The sequence below is a fragment of the Mesoplodon densirostris genome, chromosome 19, assembly GCF_025265405.1.
Source record: "Mesoplodon densirostris isolate mMesDen1 chromosome 19, mMesDen1 primary haplotype, whole genome shotgun sequence".
Taxonomy (NCBI): Eukaryota; Metazoa; Chordata; class Mammalia; order Artiodactyla; family Ziphiidae; genus Mesoplodon; species Mesoplodon densirostris.
Window position 1 is genome coordinate 52,574,995 of NC_082679.1, and position 19,321 is coordinate 52,594,315.

Below are 19,321 nucleotides of genomic sequence, written 5' to 3' on the forward strand. Positions count from 1 at the left end.
GGAAGGTGGGCTCCATGTTTGCCCCACGTCCTTCCTGCCTCAGTTTCAGCAGCAGAAGCCGGAATGGAAGCAGGTCTCTGTCCTGTTTCCCTGCCTGTCTCTAGGACCACACAGGCCCTTTGCAGATGGCCAGAGTAGGTGGGGCTGTTGGGGGTTCATTGTCCATTTCCAGGTCACAGAAAAACCAAGAGGAAGACAGTGAGCAGCAGGACCGGTACCCCATCCTGTGCTTTCTCCCCCTCTATCAGCCCCCCAGCAGCCCTGAGATAGCGCTGCCCAGAGCGGGGAGCCCCTCGTCAGTGGGCTGTGTTGCAGTGTCGCCGGTGGAGGGGCTCCCAGCTGGCTGCCCCGGGTCCAAGGAAAGGAGGAGAAATGGCAGCCGCAGCAGAGGACCTGCCCTGGGGCCTCTCACTGCCACAGCTTCTTGCTGATTCCATTGAGATCCAGAGGGGCACACCTACTGGGGCCACCAGAGGCAGCCTCCCAGAGGCTTCTCAACATCTCGGAGCTGGGGTGTCCCTAACACCTTAGAGCAGACATTCTCCATCCAGGAGAAGTCCCCCCCTCTTTCTCCTCCCCTAGTTGCAAAGTAACTATGAAGAGAAATTGTGGATAGGAGTTTATGGCTTATGTGTTCATATTCTAGAAAATTTGGAAGGTAGGTTAGTGAGGGCATTACTCACAGTAGTGGTAGAGTTTCTGACTCCGGAATCCATTAACTGCATGGAGAGTGTGGTCTGGCTGTCACACCCAGTGGGACATACAGCCATGACTAGGAGGCCGGAATAGTGGGGGGATAGTTAGACGGGTCTAAGAAGTGATCTGGGGGCATCTAACAAAGGTACTTAAAGTCCCCCATGGGAGCAGTGAGGTACCCCAGTCCAGAGTAGCCCAGCGCCTTCCCTTTCTCTACCCCGTGGTACATCTCAGAAGTGTCCAGACCTGTGGGCGGGAGCGCAAGAGCTGCCCCGCCCTCTGCTGAGTCCTGAGGGAAGGGGGGGCCGTCAGCTCTTCTCTCTGGTGCGAGACTTGGCCCATCAACCCACTCTGTGTCGGGGCGCTTGGACCCTCACCAGCAGGGGCGTTACCAGGGAACAGACACGACTATAGTTGAGGGTGGTGGGCTTTGGGGGACAGGGAGAGGATTTCATTTGTTTTCATGGTCCAGATCCCAGGAGAAATGGAGCGGGAGAGGTTCTCAAATCTCTCAAAAGAGAGAGCTCTGCGGGGCTACGCTGAGTCGCCCCAAAGAGAAACGGGCCGAGGCCAGTATAAGGGATGAGCAGAGTGGCTCTGGGATTGCACTGTGACTGTTGCCGCTGCTGCTCCTGCCTGGCGGTCTGAGCCCGGTCCCCCGGCGCAGGCTTGGGGCGAGGCTGCCTTTGACTTCTTCTGCCTCGGGGAGCAGCAGCGCTGCCGTCCCATCATGTCCCTTTCCCTCTCCATCCCTCATCCCACCCGGTCCACAGAAGTACTCCCTCAACTTTTCCTCTCCCCAGGAGCCCTTGTCACTACGGTCTGGCGGGTTGGCCAGTTGGGCCCAGGGATTCATCTCCCTGCTGTAAAGGGATTTAGTTGGTGGCAACAGAGCCTTTCGCGTTGGGGGAGGCCCCAAACTCAAGAGCTGTGCCCTGCGGGTGGTGGGGAGGCGCCAGTCCCCATGGGTTCCTCACGTTCCACCATGACGGGCTGTGCTCTCCTGCCCTCGGGAAGGAGAGCCTTCTGTTGGAAATTGGCCATCCCTCAGTGTCTGCCCCAGAAATGAGGGCTGCCACTTATCCAGAGGCCCCTGTAATTGACAGCAGCTTAGAGAGCCAGTGATGGCCTGTCCGACGCCCCCAGCGCTGGCATCCTTTGGAAACCGTGGTGGTTGCTGTGTGCCGGACGCCACGTGTCTGGGAGAAGGAGAGGCAGAAACCAGTTTATGGGGTAGTTGCGCTGGTCAGAGTGCATCGCACCTGTTGCCCTAAGGAATCTGCCTGGTGATCTTGGAGTGGTTTTCATTATCCCCAGTTTGACATAAGAGGAAATTCAGGCTTGAGGACGACAACTTGCCCAAGGTCACACTGCCAGGAGCCAGAATTGGAAGTCAGCTCTGTCTGATTCCAGAACATCTAAAACCCCACGGGAGGTCTGACCTCGCTGCACAGCGGGAGTGCTGCTGGGATGGGGTGTGCTTTATTCTTCAGTCTGGACGCACTTGACTTTGACCTGCCCCATCGGGCTGCCCCGGGGCTGCTCACCCACCCAGGGCCCCATCCAGAAGGAATGGGCCAGTGGCGGGGACGGCTGAGGGGCGGTGTGGAAGCAGCCCGGGTGAAGAACAGGAGGACAGGCCTCTGCTCCACGCTGCCCACTCTCCCCGTGGGACCGGGCAAGTCCACGGCATCTCCTCACCTCCGTTTCCCTCCCTAAATTGCGGTTGGACTGGATCGTGTTAGTCCCTTCCAGCTCTGACTTTGTGTGGTCCTGACTCCACTGCCTGGAATACTAATGCGGCCTGCTCAAAAGTGGACAGTCTTCTGTAAGAATGGGGCTTGTTTTTCCTTCTCATATCCTTGCCTCAGTTTTTATTTCACTCCAATTTTCATTCCATCCACTCTCCAAAACAAACAAAAACAACCCCTCCACCACCCGCCCCCCGCTTCAATTCCGAAGATTTCTTTATAGTCAGATCACACGATCAGGTCAGATGCCAGCCCAGAGAACCGAGGGGTGAGATGTCAGGGGCCAAGAACTTGGTTCCTCTCGCCGAGAGCCCACCTCACATGGAGAGATGAGCTGGGCCACAGCACAGATAGCTGCAACAAGGAAGGTGTGGACCCTCTCCTGCTGCAGCCTTCCAGGGGCTGGTCCACTCAGCTCTCCCTGGGGCTGACCCTGCGGCTTCCGTTGGGGGCTTTGGAGAGAAAATGAGAGGAAGGGAAGTAATGAGCAGGGAGAAAAGCTGTGGCCAGCAAGGCAGAGACACAGGCCTCTAGTCACAAGCCACAGGGACAGGTGGCCCCAGGCCCCCACGGCCCAGCAGAGGCACCGGTCGTCGGCGCTAGAGGTCCTGGTAGGTCTTCTGCAGTGAGCCCTTGACGCAGACGATTACCGTGGAGGGGGCAGGGGAGAGGGGCGTGTGGTCTCAGTCCCAGAATTGAGCCTGTGGGGAGGCCTGCTGCTCTCATCCTTCCATATCTCTGCACTGTGTGCTTTCACTGCCCCGCATCAGCCTCCCTCAGGTAAGGGGGGACCCACGGTACCCGCCATCGGCCGCCGTCACCTGCTCTAGGAAGGCAGGTTTGTGTGCCGGGAGGGTTTTCAGTCTTTATCTCTGTCTGGATTCCCTCCACTGATGGGCAAGTGAGGACCCAGAGCTGCACCGTAACTGGAGCACCTGAGTTGGGCAGGGGGCTCCTGGTGAAGGCGAGGGTGGACTGAGAAGGGCGGATGAAGAGGAGGTTTGCTTTCCTGAAGTAGGGCTGGGCGGCACCGGAGGGAGTCCGCACAGGGGAGCTGGTTGCGGACCGTCTTACCCTGGACAGGGCTGGGGGCTCCCAGAGAGCCGAGCTACAGGCCGACTGGCCTCCAGGGATGAGCAGACCACCTGCCCCAGCCCATCTCTCCTTGAACTCAGGAAGTGATCAGTCACCTCACCTAGGAAGGTCAAAGTCCAACAACCCAACCGAAGTCCCACAGGGAGCCACGCACACCAGGGCCACTGTCAGAATCCTCTGGAGCTTTTTTTTTTAATAGGTTGTTTGTTTGTTTTAGCTGCACCGTGTCTTAGTTTCAGCATGAGGGATCTTCGTTGCAGGATCTTTAATTGTGGCACACGGGCTTCTTAGTTGCAGCGTGCGTGTGGGATCTAGTTCCCCGACCAGGGATCGAACCCAGGCCCCCTCAATTGGGAGCGCAGAGTCTTACCCACTGGCCCACCAGGGACCCCTCTCTGGAGCTTTTTACAATCCGGCTGTTTGGGCCTTAGCCCAGACTCCCTGAATTGTTCTCTGAGGTGCAGCCTTGTGGCCTGGGCGCTGGTATTCTCCACAACCCACAACGATTTTGATGCTTGTCTCTGGTTGAGAACAGATCAGCCTAGGATCCTATTGGGAGGCTAGGGGCCAGGCCCCTAGCTCTCAGCCCTGATGCCCTCTCTCCATAGCCCTTGAGGTGGTGGCCAGGCCAGGGGCCCTGTTTTTACCTCCCACCCCCACCCCACTTGTGGCATCTTCAGAAGTCAAAATTTCTCCCAAGATGGGTGTCAATTTCTTCTCCTCCAGAGATGGGCAAAGCTGAATCAACTAAATTTCCCTGACATCTTCCTGTTGGCAGTTTGCAAGGCCCACGGATGGGGCGGGGAGTTCTGGTTGCTAGAGATGCTGAGGACAGGAAGTGTACCTAACGCTCACTCCACGCCAGGCCTTTGCTGGGCATCACCCAGCAGGCGTGGTCTTAGTCCATCTCCACAGCAGCCCCTCGAGGGTGCGTTCTGCTGTGTCCCCACTTTACTAAAGTGGAAACAGACTCAGGGAAGTGAAGTAACTAGGTCAGGATCTCGGCTTGATGCTCTGTGAATCCACGAAGCCTTATTTGTCACGTACGCCACCCACTCCTGCTCATCAAGGCCGGCCAGGTCCCTGTCTGTGTCATCATAGCACCCTGTGCCCTCAGACCCTCTCACAGCCCTTGTCACACTCTATGAGGACAGAGGCTGTGTCCAGCACATCGGAGGTGCCCAGACATGTTTCATGAGCAAGTGAAGAGACGGGTTGGGGCAGGTGGTGAGCTGACCCCACTGTGGCCCGCCCCACCCTCCTCCCTCCCTTGCTGGGGCCTGGTTCTGCCTCCTCGGACCAGAGCTGAGTGGCTTGCAAGCACGCTGAGATTAAGTGGAGACCTGGCAGTGGGCAGGAGACCGGGGAGCCCCACGCTGCTCTCCTGGTTGCCATGGACTGGTGCCCCGGAGACAGCGGCCCCTCGGCTCATCGCCTGGTAACTGAGCTATAACGGTGTGCGCACCGCTCCCGAGCTGCCCACAGCGTGGCCGGCCCCTTGCCTGTTCCCTGTCTGGCTCGTGGGGAGAATTTACCTCCTGGAGGTGCACCTACTGGTCAGGGCCTCTGGGATGCAAGTGAGCAGTGGCTGGCTTCAGCAGGAAGCCCTGGGAGTGGGAGAGAAGGGGCAGTTGGGGGGGACTGGTCTCCAAGTTGTCTCACCCCAGGCTGGCCTTTCCCTCCTCTCCCCTCAAAGGGATGGAGGCTGGAAGGCTTTAGGCTGCCAGAACCCACGCTGTGCTGTCACTGTGGAACTTAATAAGCAGTAGGTGCTGGCCTTTGGCATGTATGGCACATTTCAAACTTCACTAAAAGCAGAAGAGAAGAAAGAAAGAAAAGAAAGCAATCCTGATTCCTAAGGGCATGCTTCAAAGTCAGGCAACAAACCAAGATATAATCCTTTTTTTTTTTTAAGTTGTTTTTGCTTTACCAAGGCATACAAGGTTTTAATCTGGGTAGTTTTCTCAGTGGGAAAGTAGGTCTAAGCCTAAGCAGTCCTTCTCCCCACCCCCAAATCTAAGTGTTCTTTTTGGCAGTGCTTTCCTTGCTTGTTGCAGAAGGCAGGGCTGCAAGGCTGCGGAACCCGCCTCCCAAGAGTGCTGGGCATGGCCTGCTCTGACCCCGCTGCAGCGGAAAGCTTTTCTGGGAAAACCGCTCCCTCCTGGGCTGGGTTGGACTGGGCCAGGCTGGAGCCTGGTCGCTGCTTTCTCCAGCCTAGGTTTGCTCTGTGTGCAGGGCAGGGGCTTCCAGCCCCAGTGCCGGCTAGTGCCAGGTGCCGTCACCTAGAGCTCCATAGTTTGACTGCTGCGGGGCCTGTAGAGATCCTTTGACCTTCCCTCAGCTCCCCCAGGGGACCCTTCCTGGGGACGGCGGCCTGTGTTCCCAGAGTCAGTTCTCTGGCTGATTCCACCAGCCGCAGGAGCCATTCTATAGGTATCAGGAACTCAAGAGGCCTTGGCCTGCTGGGCTGTACCCCTTGTGAAGGAAGGGGACAGGCTTCTGTGTGGAAGGAAGCAGAAGGCCCCAAGGCTTCCTGTGGATGCCTGGCCTCGGTGCCCCTTCATTTACTCTTAGCTCCACTTCCCAAGAATAAGGAGTGGCCTGACCTGATCCAGCTCTCAGGCATGGCCCTGCAGCTCCACTGCTCTGGACAGAGGCATCAGATGGCAGTGGCCCGCAGACCTCAGCCTCCAGGACCTTCAGCCTGAATCCACCTCTCCTGCCAGCCCAAGTGCATCACTTGGAAACGCTCTTGCAGCCTCCTCCTGGCTGGGACTGGAAAGGGCCCACCCTGGGGATTTCCTTCCCTCCTCATGGGACTGGAAGGCTGAGCCAGTTGACATCTGGGGCCTAATCAGCTGACCAGTGGCCTAGCCAAACTTTTGACAAAGCTTCTTAGAGATACGTGGGTAGAGAAATGGGATACTTTTCCAGCCATCCCCTTGGCAGAAGCTGTCCAGAACCATCCATCTTCCATTGCCTGCCTGGCACTGCAGGTCAGCAAGAACTTATTCAGTATCTGCTGAGTGCTTCATCTGGGACTCCATGTTCAGGAGCCTTGGTAGGAGGAGAGGACGGGCCTGCAAGCCTAGCGAAAGCCGTGACCTTGCAAAGCTCTGGGTCTCCAGCTACTCCCAAGGTGGCGAAGGAGCAACAGGAACGCCTCGGGGAGGGGGAAGGGAGCCTTCCGCCCTGAGCGGTTTTCCAGGGCTGGTCTGTGGACAAGGTGTTGGGACAGAGAGCGCCTGGATGGACCAAAAAGGGAAGGAGGGAACAGTCACCATCCGGGAGACTGTCCTTGGCCTACTGGAATGCAGGGGGTGACAGCCTGCCGTGGCCCATCCAGACGATGACTCCCCTCCCACACTGAACTGTGCCCTTTGCTGCTGTCAGGTCACCTCCTAGAAGGAAGGCCTTTCTCAGGAGTCCCGTGGCTTCCTTACTTTGCTCCCCAAGCCAGGGAGGGTGTGACATCCCTTCCGCCTCACCTCTGCCGCCTTCCCCTCAGAGTTGCTTTGTCAAATGTTTTCCTTACCCAGTTGCCACCGACCCTTTCACTTCATCGATGGCCAGCTCACTCGGGGACCAGGGACCAGCTGATGTGCCTTCCCCACCCCCCCAGCCCGTTGCCATGGTGACGGCAGGCACTCCTGCTCCTGCAGAATATTGCTTTCTTGTAACCTTTTTCCCTCCCTCTCTTTCCCCCCTTCTTTCTCTCACACAGAAAGAAAGCACAAGTGTTTTATATTCATTCTGCGAAAAGCTGTGTAGTGCATACTAATTGGTATGGCTTCCTCCTGCTTCTTTGAGCCTTTCCCGTCCTCAGAGCCAGGACCACAGGCCAGCGCAGGCACGGGCCCAGCCGGCCCGCTCTCTGGAAGGGGGACTGGCTCTGCGTTTCTAGAGGCCGAGCAGTGCGTTTATAGCTCTCGGCCTTTTGTCCAGGCCGTGAGCGTGATCAAGGCTGCTGAGATCACCGTGTCCTTCTCCCCGAGCTTCCTGTCCTCAAGCCAAGGGCTGTGAGGTCTCCAGGGGAGTAAAGCACTAACACCCTGGCCGGCACAGAGACTCAAAGCCAGTCCAGCTGGAGGGTGGCTCCTCCGTGGTGTCTGTTGCTCTGTCCCAGGCCCCCCGTTGGCGTTGCCCCCTGGAGCCTCTCCTCACTCCCCAGGCAGAGGCAGAGTCCCGGCCTAGGCCTGCGTCAGGGTTGTGGTTCCATAGCCTCAAGTCCAGCACCTGGACTGAGTGGTTTTGCTGGTTGGCTTGGGGAAGAGCCAGTGGCTGGACTTGATGGGCCTCGGAACCAGGAGCGGCTCCCCACCAACTCCCCACTCTGCTCTTCAAGCCATTCCTTGCCCTCCATTTTGGTAGCCCCTTTCACGCCCCTTGCTCTGGAGGCTGAAGGAGATGATGGTGTGTTCTCTGACTCCCACTTAAAGGGGGCTCCCACTGTACAGACAGGAAGGACGCTGTGTGTGCGTGTGTGTGTGTGTACAGCAGACCGTGGGGCTGTCTGTTGGCTCTAGCCCCCCGGGGACCAGAGACATCTTGAGGCGTGGCCAGGATTACTGAAGGAACCTGTAGACGACATTTCCAGCTTTAATTGTGCAATTGAAGTGTAATTTGCATTCATTTGCCATTTGGTGTTAAACTTTCTAAAATAAGAGGATTCAAAATGCGAAGTGAGAAATGAGAATTCAGAATGCAGCTTTGCTGGCTGTGCTCTCCAGTGGGGCAGGAGGAGGTGTACAGAGATGGGCGACGCAGACTCTCTTGGTGCAGAGATGAAATCTGAAGGCCTCGATGTGTGCGCCGCTGTTCCTGCCCAGTCCCTGATCCAGGGCCGCTGACCAAGCTCGGCTGTGGCACCAAAAATCTCAGCACAGAAGTAGTACGTGAAGTATCTCCTGTAATCTCCACAACAGCCTTGCAAGGGCGAGTCCCCATTGGCACATATGAGGAAACTGAGCCCCCCATATCACCTGCAAAACCAAGTTCAGACCTGCCTCTTTGCCTGGGTCCTAGTTCTTGATGACCTGCTCCTGCCTGTGGCTTCCGCCTGATCTCTGCACCAGCCCCACACCCCACTCTGGAGCTGGGCCGAAGCCTAGTTTCCGGGAATGTGCCACGGGGTCTGGCCCTTTGTCCATGAAAGGCTGCTGCTTGTTAAGAGAACACTTTGCGTGCCTTCCTCTAACCCCTGCTTCCCAGGCAAACTGGGGCTCAGGTACCTCCGAAGCCTCCCAGCCCGCCTCAGGCCAAGCTGCTGGCTCCCGTTGCACAGGCGCTGCCTTATCAGTGTGTCAAGACCGCCCGTCCCCCCAAGGTCACTCTCGTCCGAGGCAGGGCCCAGTTCAGCCTTGCAGCCTTGCATCTCCTCCAACCAGCACAGGCCCCGGCAGTAGATGCTGGGGGGGTGGGGGGTGGGGAGGGTTGTTCACTGGTCCAGGGTCAGGTGGCTGAAGAGCAGGGTCAAGATTGGAAGTCAGGGGGACTCCCCTGGTGGTGCAGTGGTTAAGAATCCGCCTGCCAATGCAGGGGACACGGGTTCGAGCCCTGGTCCAGGAAGGTCCCACATGCCGTGGAGCAGCTAAGCCCGTGCGCCACAACTACTGAGCCTGCGCTCTAGAGCCCATGAGCCACAGCTGCCGAGCCCGTGAGCCACAACTACTGAAGCTCATTTGTCTAGAGCCCATGCTCCACAAGAAGAGAAGCCACCACAATGAGAAGCCCGCGCACCGCAACAGAGAGTAACCTCCGCTCGCCGCAACTAGAGAAAGCCCGCGCACAGCAGCGGAGACTCAACGCAGCCGAAAATAAATAAATAAATAAATTTATTTTTAAAAAAAAAAAGATTGGAAGTCAGGATTGTGACCACAAAGCCCTGGGTAGCTTATTGGTCTCCGGTTTGTGGACTAGAGCTGGGTTTGAAGTGGACCCCCTGGTGCCTTGAGCGGGTGCCTGTATGTGAGACTGAAGACAAGTGAGGGCATTACCTCCAGTGGGGAGCGAGGAGAGCTGCCTCTTATGGCCCAGCCCTGGAGCCACTCACAGGGTGGGGACATCTCACGGGCCAGACCTCTCAGGCAGAGTGGTTCTTCCCAAGCATCTTTTCTGTTAGGGAAATAAGTACCTACTGGACCTGGTGTGGGTCGTTGCAGCCCTCATGGGGGTCAGCGTCTGGCCGAGCGCTGGCCTGGCCCCAGCTGCCTTGCAGTTTTTCTCGCTGACAGCATTCGGCCACCAGGATTTGCTGCCCACCTGTGCAGCCAGACCTGAGAGGAGTAGCCTGTGGTTCAGAGGTATGGTCGGCACGAGGGGTGCAGTGGGGCTGGCAGATGCCATGAGCTGTAAAGAAACACAGGTTGCCCCCCAGCTCCCTCGGCTCCCCTGTGAGTCCGAGCCAAGTGTGAGATCACGGGGAGTCAGTGAGGCCCCGCCACCCCGAGCTGTAGGCAGAGCAAGAGTGGACTGCCCTACCAGTGCCCCTGGGTTGGGAATTACGCTGCTGATTTGGGGCTTTGACTTCTTTTTTTTTTTTTTTTTAAAGATGAAATTCACATACCATAAATCTCAAACTTTTAAAGTATACTACACCCCACAAAGAAACCCCTGTGCCCCTTAGCAGTCGCTCCCCCTGGCCCCTGGCAACCACAGCCTACTTTCTGTCTCTACAAATTTGTCTCTTCCGAATGTTTCATATAAATGTATTATATGCGACCTCTTGCAACTGGCTTCTTTCACTTAGCACATGTTTTCAAGGTTCATTCTTGTTGTAGAAGGTATCAGAACTTTGTTGCTTTTCATTGCCATGGTAGTAGTCCGTGGCATGGATATGCCACGTTCTGTTTTATCCATTTATCAGTTGATGTACGTTTGGGTTTGTGGTATTGTATATATATCTATAGTAAGAAATATATATTTGGTCTTCCTCGTTTCTGGCACAGAGGTTCTAAAACTGTTGTAATTTCCTAACTGATGAGAGCAGTAAAGATGTCTTTCATCATCCACTTCCAGGAAGAGGAGAGGGGCTGAGATCGAATCAGTCACCAAATGCCAACGATTTAATCAGTTGTGCCTATGTAATGAAGCCCCCATAAAAACCCACAAGGACGGGGTTTGGAGAGCCTCCAGGTTGGATATTCAGGGAGAGTGTCGCCCCTGGAGGGGGCATGAAAGCTCTGTGCCCCTTTCCCCATACCTTGCCCTGTGCATCTCTTCCATCTAGCTGTTCCTAAGTGGTATCATTTTATGATAAACCACTGGCCTAATGAGAAAAATGTTTTCTGAGTTCCGTGAGCTGCTCTAACAAATTAAACCCGAGGAGGGGGTTCTGGGAACCTTTGATCCATAGCCGGGCAGTCAGAAGCACAGGTGACAGACAGCCTGGACTTACGATTGACATCGGAAGAGAGCCTTCTGGGGGGCAGGGGCAGTCTTGTAGGACTCAGCCCCCAACCTGTGGGATCTGACGCTGTCTCCAGATTAGACAGTGGCAGAATTGGGTTGCATTGTGGGGTACCCAGCTGGTGTCGGAAAATTGCCTGGTGGTGTGGGATAAAGACATACATCAGAATTGGTGTCAGAATCTTGGGGCTGTCTCCACTTTCTAGCTATGATGAGCAGTGATGCCGTGAGCTTTCCCGTGGAAGTGTTTGTGTGAACATGTCATCAGCCCCCTTGGGTAAAACACTAGGAACCCATAACTCTGTTTAGCTGTTAGAGGCACAGTTGTCTCGCTGCTCCCTGGATGGATGTGCCAGATGGAGGGCTACTCCATGGTGCGGCGCTGCACCATTGCTGCTTTGCTGCCTGTTCCCCTATCCACCTCCTCCCTCTGTGTCCTCTTCTGCCATTGCTGCAGTAGGCAGCCTTCTGGGGGCCTCCCTTGATGAAGCAGAGGCCTGGGCCTCTCTGCTTCCGGGCCTAGACCCACCCAGGCCCTGGGCTTTTGGCCTGGGCCTAGGGGCCACCCTTGCTCCTGCCATCTGTCTGGGTTCTTAGCAGCCACGACTTTCAGCCAGCACGGATCCATTCCCTGCAGGCCCAGCAGTCAGAATGTTCTGAAATCACATACACCAATGCACAGAAGGGCAGGCTAGTGTGGGTCTGCCCGCCAGGCCATGGCAAGGGCAGGTCTGACTCATCTGCAGCCCCGGCACCCAGCACAGTGCAGGGCTCAGGCAGTGCTGAGAGTCAGCAGAGAGAGGAAGGAAAGGACGAGGTTGGACAGACGGGAGGTGGCATTTGTGTGCATGAGTTCCATGTCCAGCGTGGATGGGACCGGGGTGCGGCAGGGTAGGAAGCAAAGCAACAGGTTCTCGGGGAAACTGCGTGCCAACCACGCCGTGCTGCTGGGAGAGATGGATGGGCCAGAGCTGACAGAGAGGACACCGGGAGGAGAAGTGACAAGTGGGGCAGGGTAGGAAGAGGTACTGGCATGTTACTCGCATTGAGACAAGAATCGCCTTCAAGCTATGGAGAGAGGATAGTAGCATTATCTTTTATTTTTTTAGATAAAATTTGCCCATTTAAAATATGCAATTCGGGCTTCCCTCGTGGTGCAGTGGTTAAGAATCCGCCTGCCAATGCAGGGGACATGGCTTCGAGCCCTGGTCTGGGAAGATCCCACATGCCACGGAGCAACTAAGCCCGTGCGCCACAACTACTGAGCCTGCTCTCTAGAGCCCGCGAGCCACAACTACTGAGCCTGCGTGCCACAACTACTGAAGCCCACGCGCCACAACTACTAAAGCCCGTGTGCCTAGAGCCTGTGCTCTGCAGCAAGAGAAGCCGCACGATGAGAAGGCCGCGTGCTGCAACGAAGAGTAGCCCTGGCTTACCACAGCTAGAGAAAGCCCAGGCGCAGCAACAAAGACACAACACAGCCAAAAATAAATGAAATATCCAATTCAGCAGGTTTTGGTATATATACAAGGTTCTGCAACCATCACCACTGTCTAACTCCAGAACATTTTCATCATCTTACAAACAGCCCGGGAGTAGCCTTATTTTGACTATAGTCACCACGTTCCATGGCTGGCCTGTCAAGCCACACACAGCCCACCCACCGGGGCCCCATCCGCCGGCGCTCTGCATCACTTCCACTGATTCAGGACTGAAGCCCTTGGTTGCCGTGGTAGTTCTTGGCCTGGGCTCAGGCACAGTCATCCATCTATTGGATGGTGCCTGTTGGGCATCCACTGGGTGCTAGAGATAGTCTTGCGGGTACACCTGTGCTAGGACAGGCACAGTCCCTCTTCAGAGCACAGAGATGAGTGGGGAGCAGAAAAGGGTGGGCAGCCCTACCTGCAGTGTGGTACAGGCTCTGCTGGAGGAGCTGGGACAGGTGAGCTACCAAGTTGCACACACACGCACGCACGCACGCACGCACAAACGGTGCCCTACCCCCACCCTGGTGAGGCACCACCCTGCTTGCCGTTGATGCCAGGTGAGGAGCCGGAGGAGATGGGTGCTGTGCAAGGGGAGACAGCCTCTAAAGGCACAAGGGCTTTTTGGATTGTGGGATCTCCCCTGGGGGCCTCTCACATCTTTGTATGAATGTCGCAGAGGTAGCCGAGAACTGAACCTTGTGTCTAGAAGTTGGAAACTTCTCCGTCCTGGAGACCAGAATTACACCCCAAATGTGGCGGGTGGCCTTGGGGTCACGTCTGCAGAAGGATCTGCCCTGTGGCCTGGTGATGGGCTGGGCCATGGCCGGCACCTCCAGGAGTGTGGCCTGGAGGGCACTGTTGGACCCTTGCACAGGTCGACACCGAGGCTTGGCCAGTCCCGGAGCCCTGGGGCACACACCGCACAGACTGCACCCTGGGGACCAGAGAGGAGTGGTCATGGGAGAGCTGACCCGCGGGCCTTGACTCCGGCTTTCCTCCTGCACTTGCCCCCGTCCACTGCCTGTCTGTGTCTCCTCGGCCCATGTCCTTTGCAGAACCCTCTGAGTACTGTTAGAGCCACAGTCTTGGCAGCTCTCACCAGCCCCGTCGCCCTCTGCAGACCCCTCTCCAGCCCCTGGAGGCAGCTCTCCGTCTCCAACCACAGCTCAGCACGGAGGTCCTTGTCCCTCATCCTCTGCTTTTCTCCCACAGGTTATTCTGAAGGATCTGGAGGTATTGGCAGAAATTGCTTCCTCCCCCGCAGGCCAGGTGGATGACCCAGGCCCCCTCGATGGCCCTGACCTCCGGGTCAGCCACTCAGAGCTCCAGGTGCCCACCCCTGGCAGAGCTGGCCTACTGAAGACTCCTGGTGAGTCCTCCCCAGAGGGTTGCAGCCTCGGGGACCCTGGGAATGGCAGTGCTCAGTCTTGTCCTGGACCGGCTTGGCCTTTGGGCTGTCCCTCTTTCCGCACCCTCCTGCCTCACACTACAGCAGCCCTCCACCCCTGTAAGAGACCTTCACAGCCCTTTTTCCTCATCTCCCTGCAAGTCTCGGGCTCTTGGGCCTTTGGCTAAATATACAACCATCCGGGTCAGCTGACTGTCTCTTTCCGTGGGGTGGCGTCTCCCAGTCAGGAATCAAGGGGCTTCGGAGTCTTGGGTCTCACAGGTGGAAGACTAGGCAACCATTTCCTTCCTCATCGAGAAGCTAAAAATAACATGGCAGGCAGCCCAGGCCGGAGAGCAGCTAATTCAGACAGGATGTTCCCGGGCAGTCCTTCAACGTGAACGTGGTCACGGCACTCCTGGAGCTCACCCCTCAGGGTCCTTCCAGACAGCTGGTGGCTCTTCTCCCTGGGCCTGTGTGACTCCCAGGTCCTCCCTCTCAGGCAGACGCCTCTTCCCTCCGGTGACACGATCCTGGGAAAGGCCCAGGGGTGCGACTTGGAAGGAAAGTACCCGGCGAATCTTGGGCATTTGCCTGGGGTGTCTCTTTATCCCCTGAGCAGCCCTTGACATCCAGATACGAGGTCCTAGACCTCCTTTGATGCAGAAGCCAAGAGTCAAATAGATCTGGGGCCTTTCAGTGGCAGCTTCCCTCCTGCAGCCCCACCACACTGGTCCCAGAAGGCGTCCCGGTACTCGGCCCTGAGGACACCTGCTCGGTGGGATTGGAGGTGACCCCAGGGCTGCCATTCAATCACAGAACGCCCATGCATTGAAGACATCTGCCTGATGACACTTGAATTGAAGCCCCTGCCGTGGGTGTCACACAGGACCCCAGGCTTCAGGCTATCGCCACTGTGTACACTCCTGGGCCTGCAGCTGGTCCCAAGTTTCCAGCTGTTTCTGACCAAAGCAAGGAAGGAGTAAGGGGCTCTAGCAGCAGCCCAGCTTCCTCCTCTCGTTTCACAGGACATGGTGGTTTCCCTGCCTGTGAGCCGTTTCCTCTGGGCAGTCAGAGGCCATGGCCGGGAGGCTCCCTCGTTCTGACCAGGAGACCCCTCGGGAGGAGATTCCTACCCTTTGTCCCACAGCTCAGGAGTCCATTCTCCATCCCGTGTCCCCAGGTCAGCACTTGGGTGTCAGCCTGAAGTCTCTGGATGGGCGGCAGGAGGGCCAGAGGTTGAGTGTGAGGCCAAGCCTCGCCGCAAGGGTGGGAGCCTTGATGAGGGGGAAAGAGCAGCAGCTGAGGGTGGGGTTCCCGCCGGTGCGGCCAGGCCCCCAGATCTCCCTGCCCAGGAAGCAGTTACCACGCATCCTCAGAGGGGAGAAGCTGAGGCAGCATAGCCTCGGGCAGGGGACACCTTGTTCTCCCGGGACTGTCTGTGATCAGTCCCTCCATCTGTAAGGTATCTTTTCTCTTCCTCCCGGGCACAGAGAAGCCGATGACTGTGAAACGCTTCCTGGCTAGTGGAGGGATGGGCCAGAAAACAGTCATGAACAGCTCAGGTCTGTGTTGGAGAGGGCCTGGTCCAGGGAGTTCCGGCAGCAAGCCCTCCACTGCTTGGGAGCAGGGGCTGAAAGGGACTTGGAGGGCAAAGAGGTTGAACCCCAGCTCCTGGCCCTGTCAAGACAGGTGGGCCGCTAGGGAGGCCAAGGTGGTGAAGACGTGCCCCAGCTCACAAGGCTGTCAGACCGGCTCACATCAGCCAGGGCCTCACCCCGAATTCATAGAAAACAGCCGAGTATGCAAGATGGGAAGAAATTCCATCCTGGAAAGAGCACCAAGGAAGTGCCTGAAGCTAGCACTGCTTCCCTACTTCCAGGATACACAGCACCACGGGCCCCAAGCTCTTAGCCCGAGACCTACGTGTGCCCTGCAGGGAGTGTGGGAACCACACGTGCGTGCTGTCCACAGCTGACCCCAGATCTGTCCGACGGGTCCACGGTTTTAAAAGGTCAAGCTCAAGGCGGTAATAGAAGAGCATGGGAAGCCAGAGCTGTACCCTGTCCCCTCTCCCGCCTCAGCCACCTTGGGGAGGGCACACGCCAGGCCCTAAAGGCCCCAGATCTGTTAGGATGGTAGGGGTGCCTGTGTGAGTCAGAAAGCACACAGGAAGTGCACACTCCGTCCCCTGCAGCTGCTCTTTCTCCCATCGCTTCTCAGGCGTGCGAGGGGGTTGTTCTGTCTGCTTCCGTCTGGCTGTGCACAGAGGCTGTGAGGCCAGCCCCTCTTCCTGTTTGGACACTGCCTTCCTCTGCTCTCCAGGGCACAGCTCTGAGAACTTGCAGAGTGCAGAGGTGTGTCCCTTTAAGGTCGTTTGCCACCTTACCGCCACCCTGCCCTCCCGTCCCTGTAAAGGCCCTTTGGAAAGCCAGGGAGGCTGGGAGCCGAGCAAAGACAAAACCAGTGGTGTGTGTAGGGAGCGAAGTGGCCCTGCCTTCCTGTCGGGTCTGTAAACTCGGAGGGTGCAGATTGAACGCAGCAGGAGCGGTGGGGAAGCCAGCCCATTACACGCCTGGATAGTTGCTGTGCTGGCCTAAAAACGCCACAGGAGTGGTCCCCAGGGCCACAGGCAGAGTTGTCCACAAGGGATTTTGCTCTCGCCTGGCCTAGCATGAACATGTCTGGCTCCAGCTCAGAGCAGCAGGGGCAGAGGTGGTGGTCTCCCTCCCCCCCACCCCCGCCCCGGCCTGCCCCCCTTCACTCCTGACCTTGGCAGAGCCCCGGGGCTGAGGAGAGGGCCACCTCTGGGGCAGTCAAGAGGGGAGCTGCCTGGGTGGGCGGCCCCGAGGGAAGCCTGTGGAGGGCTCCCTGTCTCCCTAACTTGTGTTTTGGTGATATGACACGAAAACAACCGGTTGGGTCCCCTGTGACTTGGCAACTTTTGTGCCTTCTCTGTGTGGCTCCACATGGCTGGGGCCCTGCCAGGCTCTGGGGAGACGGGACGGTGAGCCCCCTGGAGCAGGCCTGCAGTGGGCAGGCTCAGCAGGAGCAGGCCGGCTCTGGGCTGAGTCCGTCACTGGAGACGGGCCTGGACATCCTGCTGCACGAGAGGCAGGCCCCTGGGCCCCGCACCACAGCGGCGTGGCGATCTGGGACCAAAAGTCACCCCAGGACTGACGTTTACCCCCAAAACCCAGTCTTCCTGACCTTCCCTTCCGGCCACGGGGCCCATTCTTGGGATAAAGCAGCTCGTGTCCATGTGCCCTGCAGGGCTCTCTGGTCCCAGCTCTAAACACATGGGCAAAAATGAACGTTCTGATTCCGTTTCGTTGCTTATAGCCCGGCCTGGCGTGACCAAGTGCAGAAATAAATTCTAGAAGAAACCCAGGAAGCCACCCCTGGTAGTTTCGCCAGTGATAGCGGTGACGGTCATATGCTGAGCTCTTGTTTAGGACTGGGCACCGTTCTGAGCACTTCTCACGTCAGCTCACTGACCGTCCCCGTGGATCAGCCCTCGACCCTTACGCCGTCTCTGAGGAGGGCAATGCTGTCATTCCCACCCGGGCTGGGGGATCACGGCAGCGGTGGTGCCGGCCCGGGAGCCTGGCCTGAGAGCCTGCTCTTTTCACCTTCACACTCAGAAGACGGCAACGCACGTGAACCCCACCCTGTCCAGCAGTGGTGGTGGAATCGGTGGTCCAGCTTCCTCCTCTGCGTGCTGGGCTGTGGCCTCAGCCTGGCAGTTTTGGGGGGTATCCCTCCTCTTCACAGTGACTTCAGGGACCCCATTCCAGCCTTAAGCCACCTCAGCCCCTCCGTTCCTGCCCTTCTGCTGCCTCCCCCCGGCCTGCCCTCTACTTCCTCCGGCCACACCAGCCCATTTCCCAGCCCCCAGGAGGCCGTGCCAGCTGCCCTCTGAGCCTTAACCGCCCTCTTGCCACACACCCTTTTCGGGCAGCGTAAAAGCACACGGGTGCTGGGGTCGGAAGGATCTAGGTCCACAACCCAGCTCTGCCCTGCCTGTCTTGTGACCTTGGGCAGGTGTCCTGCCTCGGTGCCACCTCTCCCTCCTGTGTAACTCGGGTGATGGGCCCCTGGGGGGCTCTGTGAGCGCTTGCCTGGAAGGGGGTGAGATAAATGCCCTGTATGTGTGAAGCGCTGCCTTTGCTTCCAACGCTTCTGTGTTACAAGAGCTTACGCGTGCTCCAGGCCAGCTCAGATGGCTTCTCTTCCAGGCAGCTTTCCAGGATATCCCAGGCCAGACTCCTCTCTCCCGCTTTGTTCCTTCCACCAGTCACACTGTGGGGTTCGCATCTGTTTTCCTCCTGGCCGTGACCCCTTAGACCCCTGAAAGTGCAGGTTATGGCAGCCTCAGCATCGCCTAGAGCTCATCAGAAATGCAGACACCGAGGCCCACCCCGGAGTCAGAATCGCATTTTATCAGGATTGCTGGGTGACTTGTGTGCTCCTCAGTTTGAGAAGCACCAGCTCATACCGCCCGGGCCTGCTGTACTCACCTCTGACCCGCCAGCGTCAGGCGCCCAGTAAGGGTCAGCACCCCTCTTTCAGAGTTTCTTAAATTGACAGAAGGAGCGGGTACCAGGACCGATCACCCAGTCCCCATTGTCGGGTCTCAGGCTCCCCTAGCACATCTGCCCAGGCCTTCACTTGTCCCCAGATGGAGAACCTGGCCCCCTCCAACCCAGGCCCCTTCCTGGTCTCTCCAGCGCCCCCTTGGCCCCAGCCCCTGCTCTCCCAGCAGGAGCAGCGCGGCCCCTCTCCACCGCCACATCAGCTGGAAGCTCCTCCCAGGCCCTGCCCTGGCCCATCAGCTTATCTCTTGCTCCGAACCAGGCAACTGGAAAGCCTCCTAGATTTGGGTGACTGCCCAGGGCAGAGGACTCCCTGGCTTTTCCACAGAAAAGAAAGTTTCTGCCTTTGGGATTGGGGCCCGAGGGTGCCGTTGCTGCAACATCTCAACCACCCTGTTGTCCACACAGCCATAGGGTTTGTGCCCTCTGACTCGGTGGACTCCACACCCCCTGAGACTCTGCTTCCCGAGTGGCCGAGGCCTCCCTGTCTCCCGGCCCCTGTTCTGTGTGTAGGCTCTGCCTTCCCTGCTCGTCCCCCTCGGTTCCATACCAGCCTCCCAGTCACGCAGCCCGCTCCTCGGAGCACTTCCTGTGCCAGGCACGGCGTTACGCTCCTAACCCCCGCGAGTTCACAGATAGCAACCGGCCCAGAGAAGGTGTCACACCCTCAAGAGTGCCCTGCCAGTCAGCCACAGGACCTGCATCTGCGCCGGGTCCCCGGCCCTTCCCCCTCCTCTCAGGGCAGCGGAGCCAGATGCCCTCTGGAGGGGCTGGCCAGGCACAAGGCCCCAACCCTCGGGGGAGGTAGCTGGGAGGGCTGGGAGTGGAGCGGGGACCCTGCTGGGCCCGGGCTGGGCGCCTGGTGTTTTCGCATCTGGTTTTGTTGAACTGTAACTCGCGTTG

General features: G+C 57.9%; 1 protein-coding gene across 1 annotated transcript in view; it reads left to right on the forward strand.

The window, feature by feature from the left end:
- VAC14 (VAC14 component of PIKFYVE complex) overlaps positions 1-19,321 on the forward strand; it is a 94,698-nt gene that overhangs the window by 33,132 nt on the left and 42,245 nt on the right. The window contains exon 13 of the mRNA XM_060083786.1: positions 13,649-13,805. Within this exon, the coding sequence (XP_059939769.1) occupies positions 13,649-13,805 (157 nt within the window). The remainder of the gene's footprint in view (positions 1-13,648; positions 13,806-19,321) is intronic.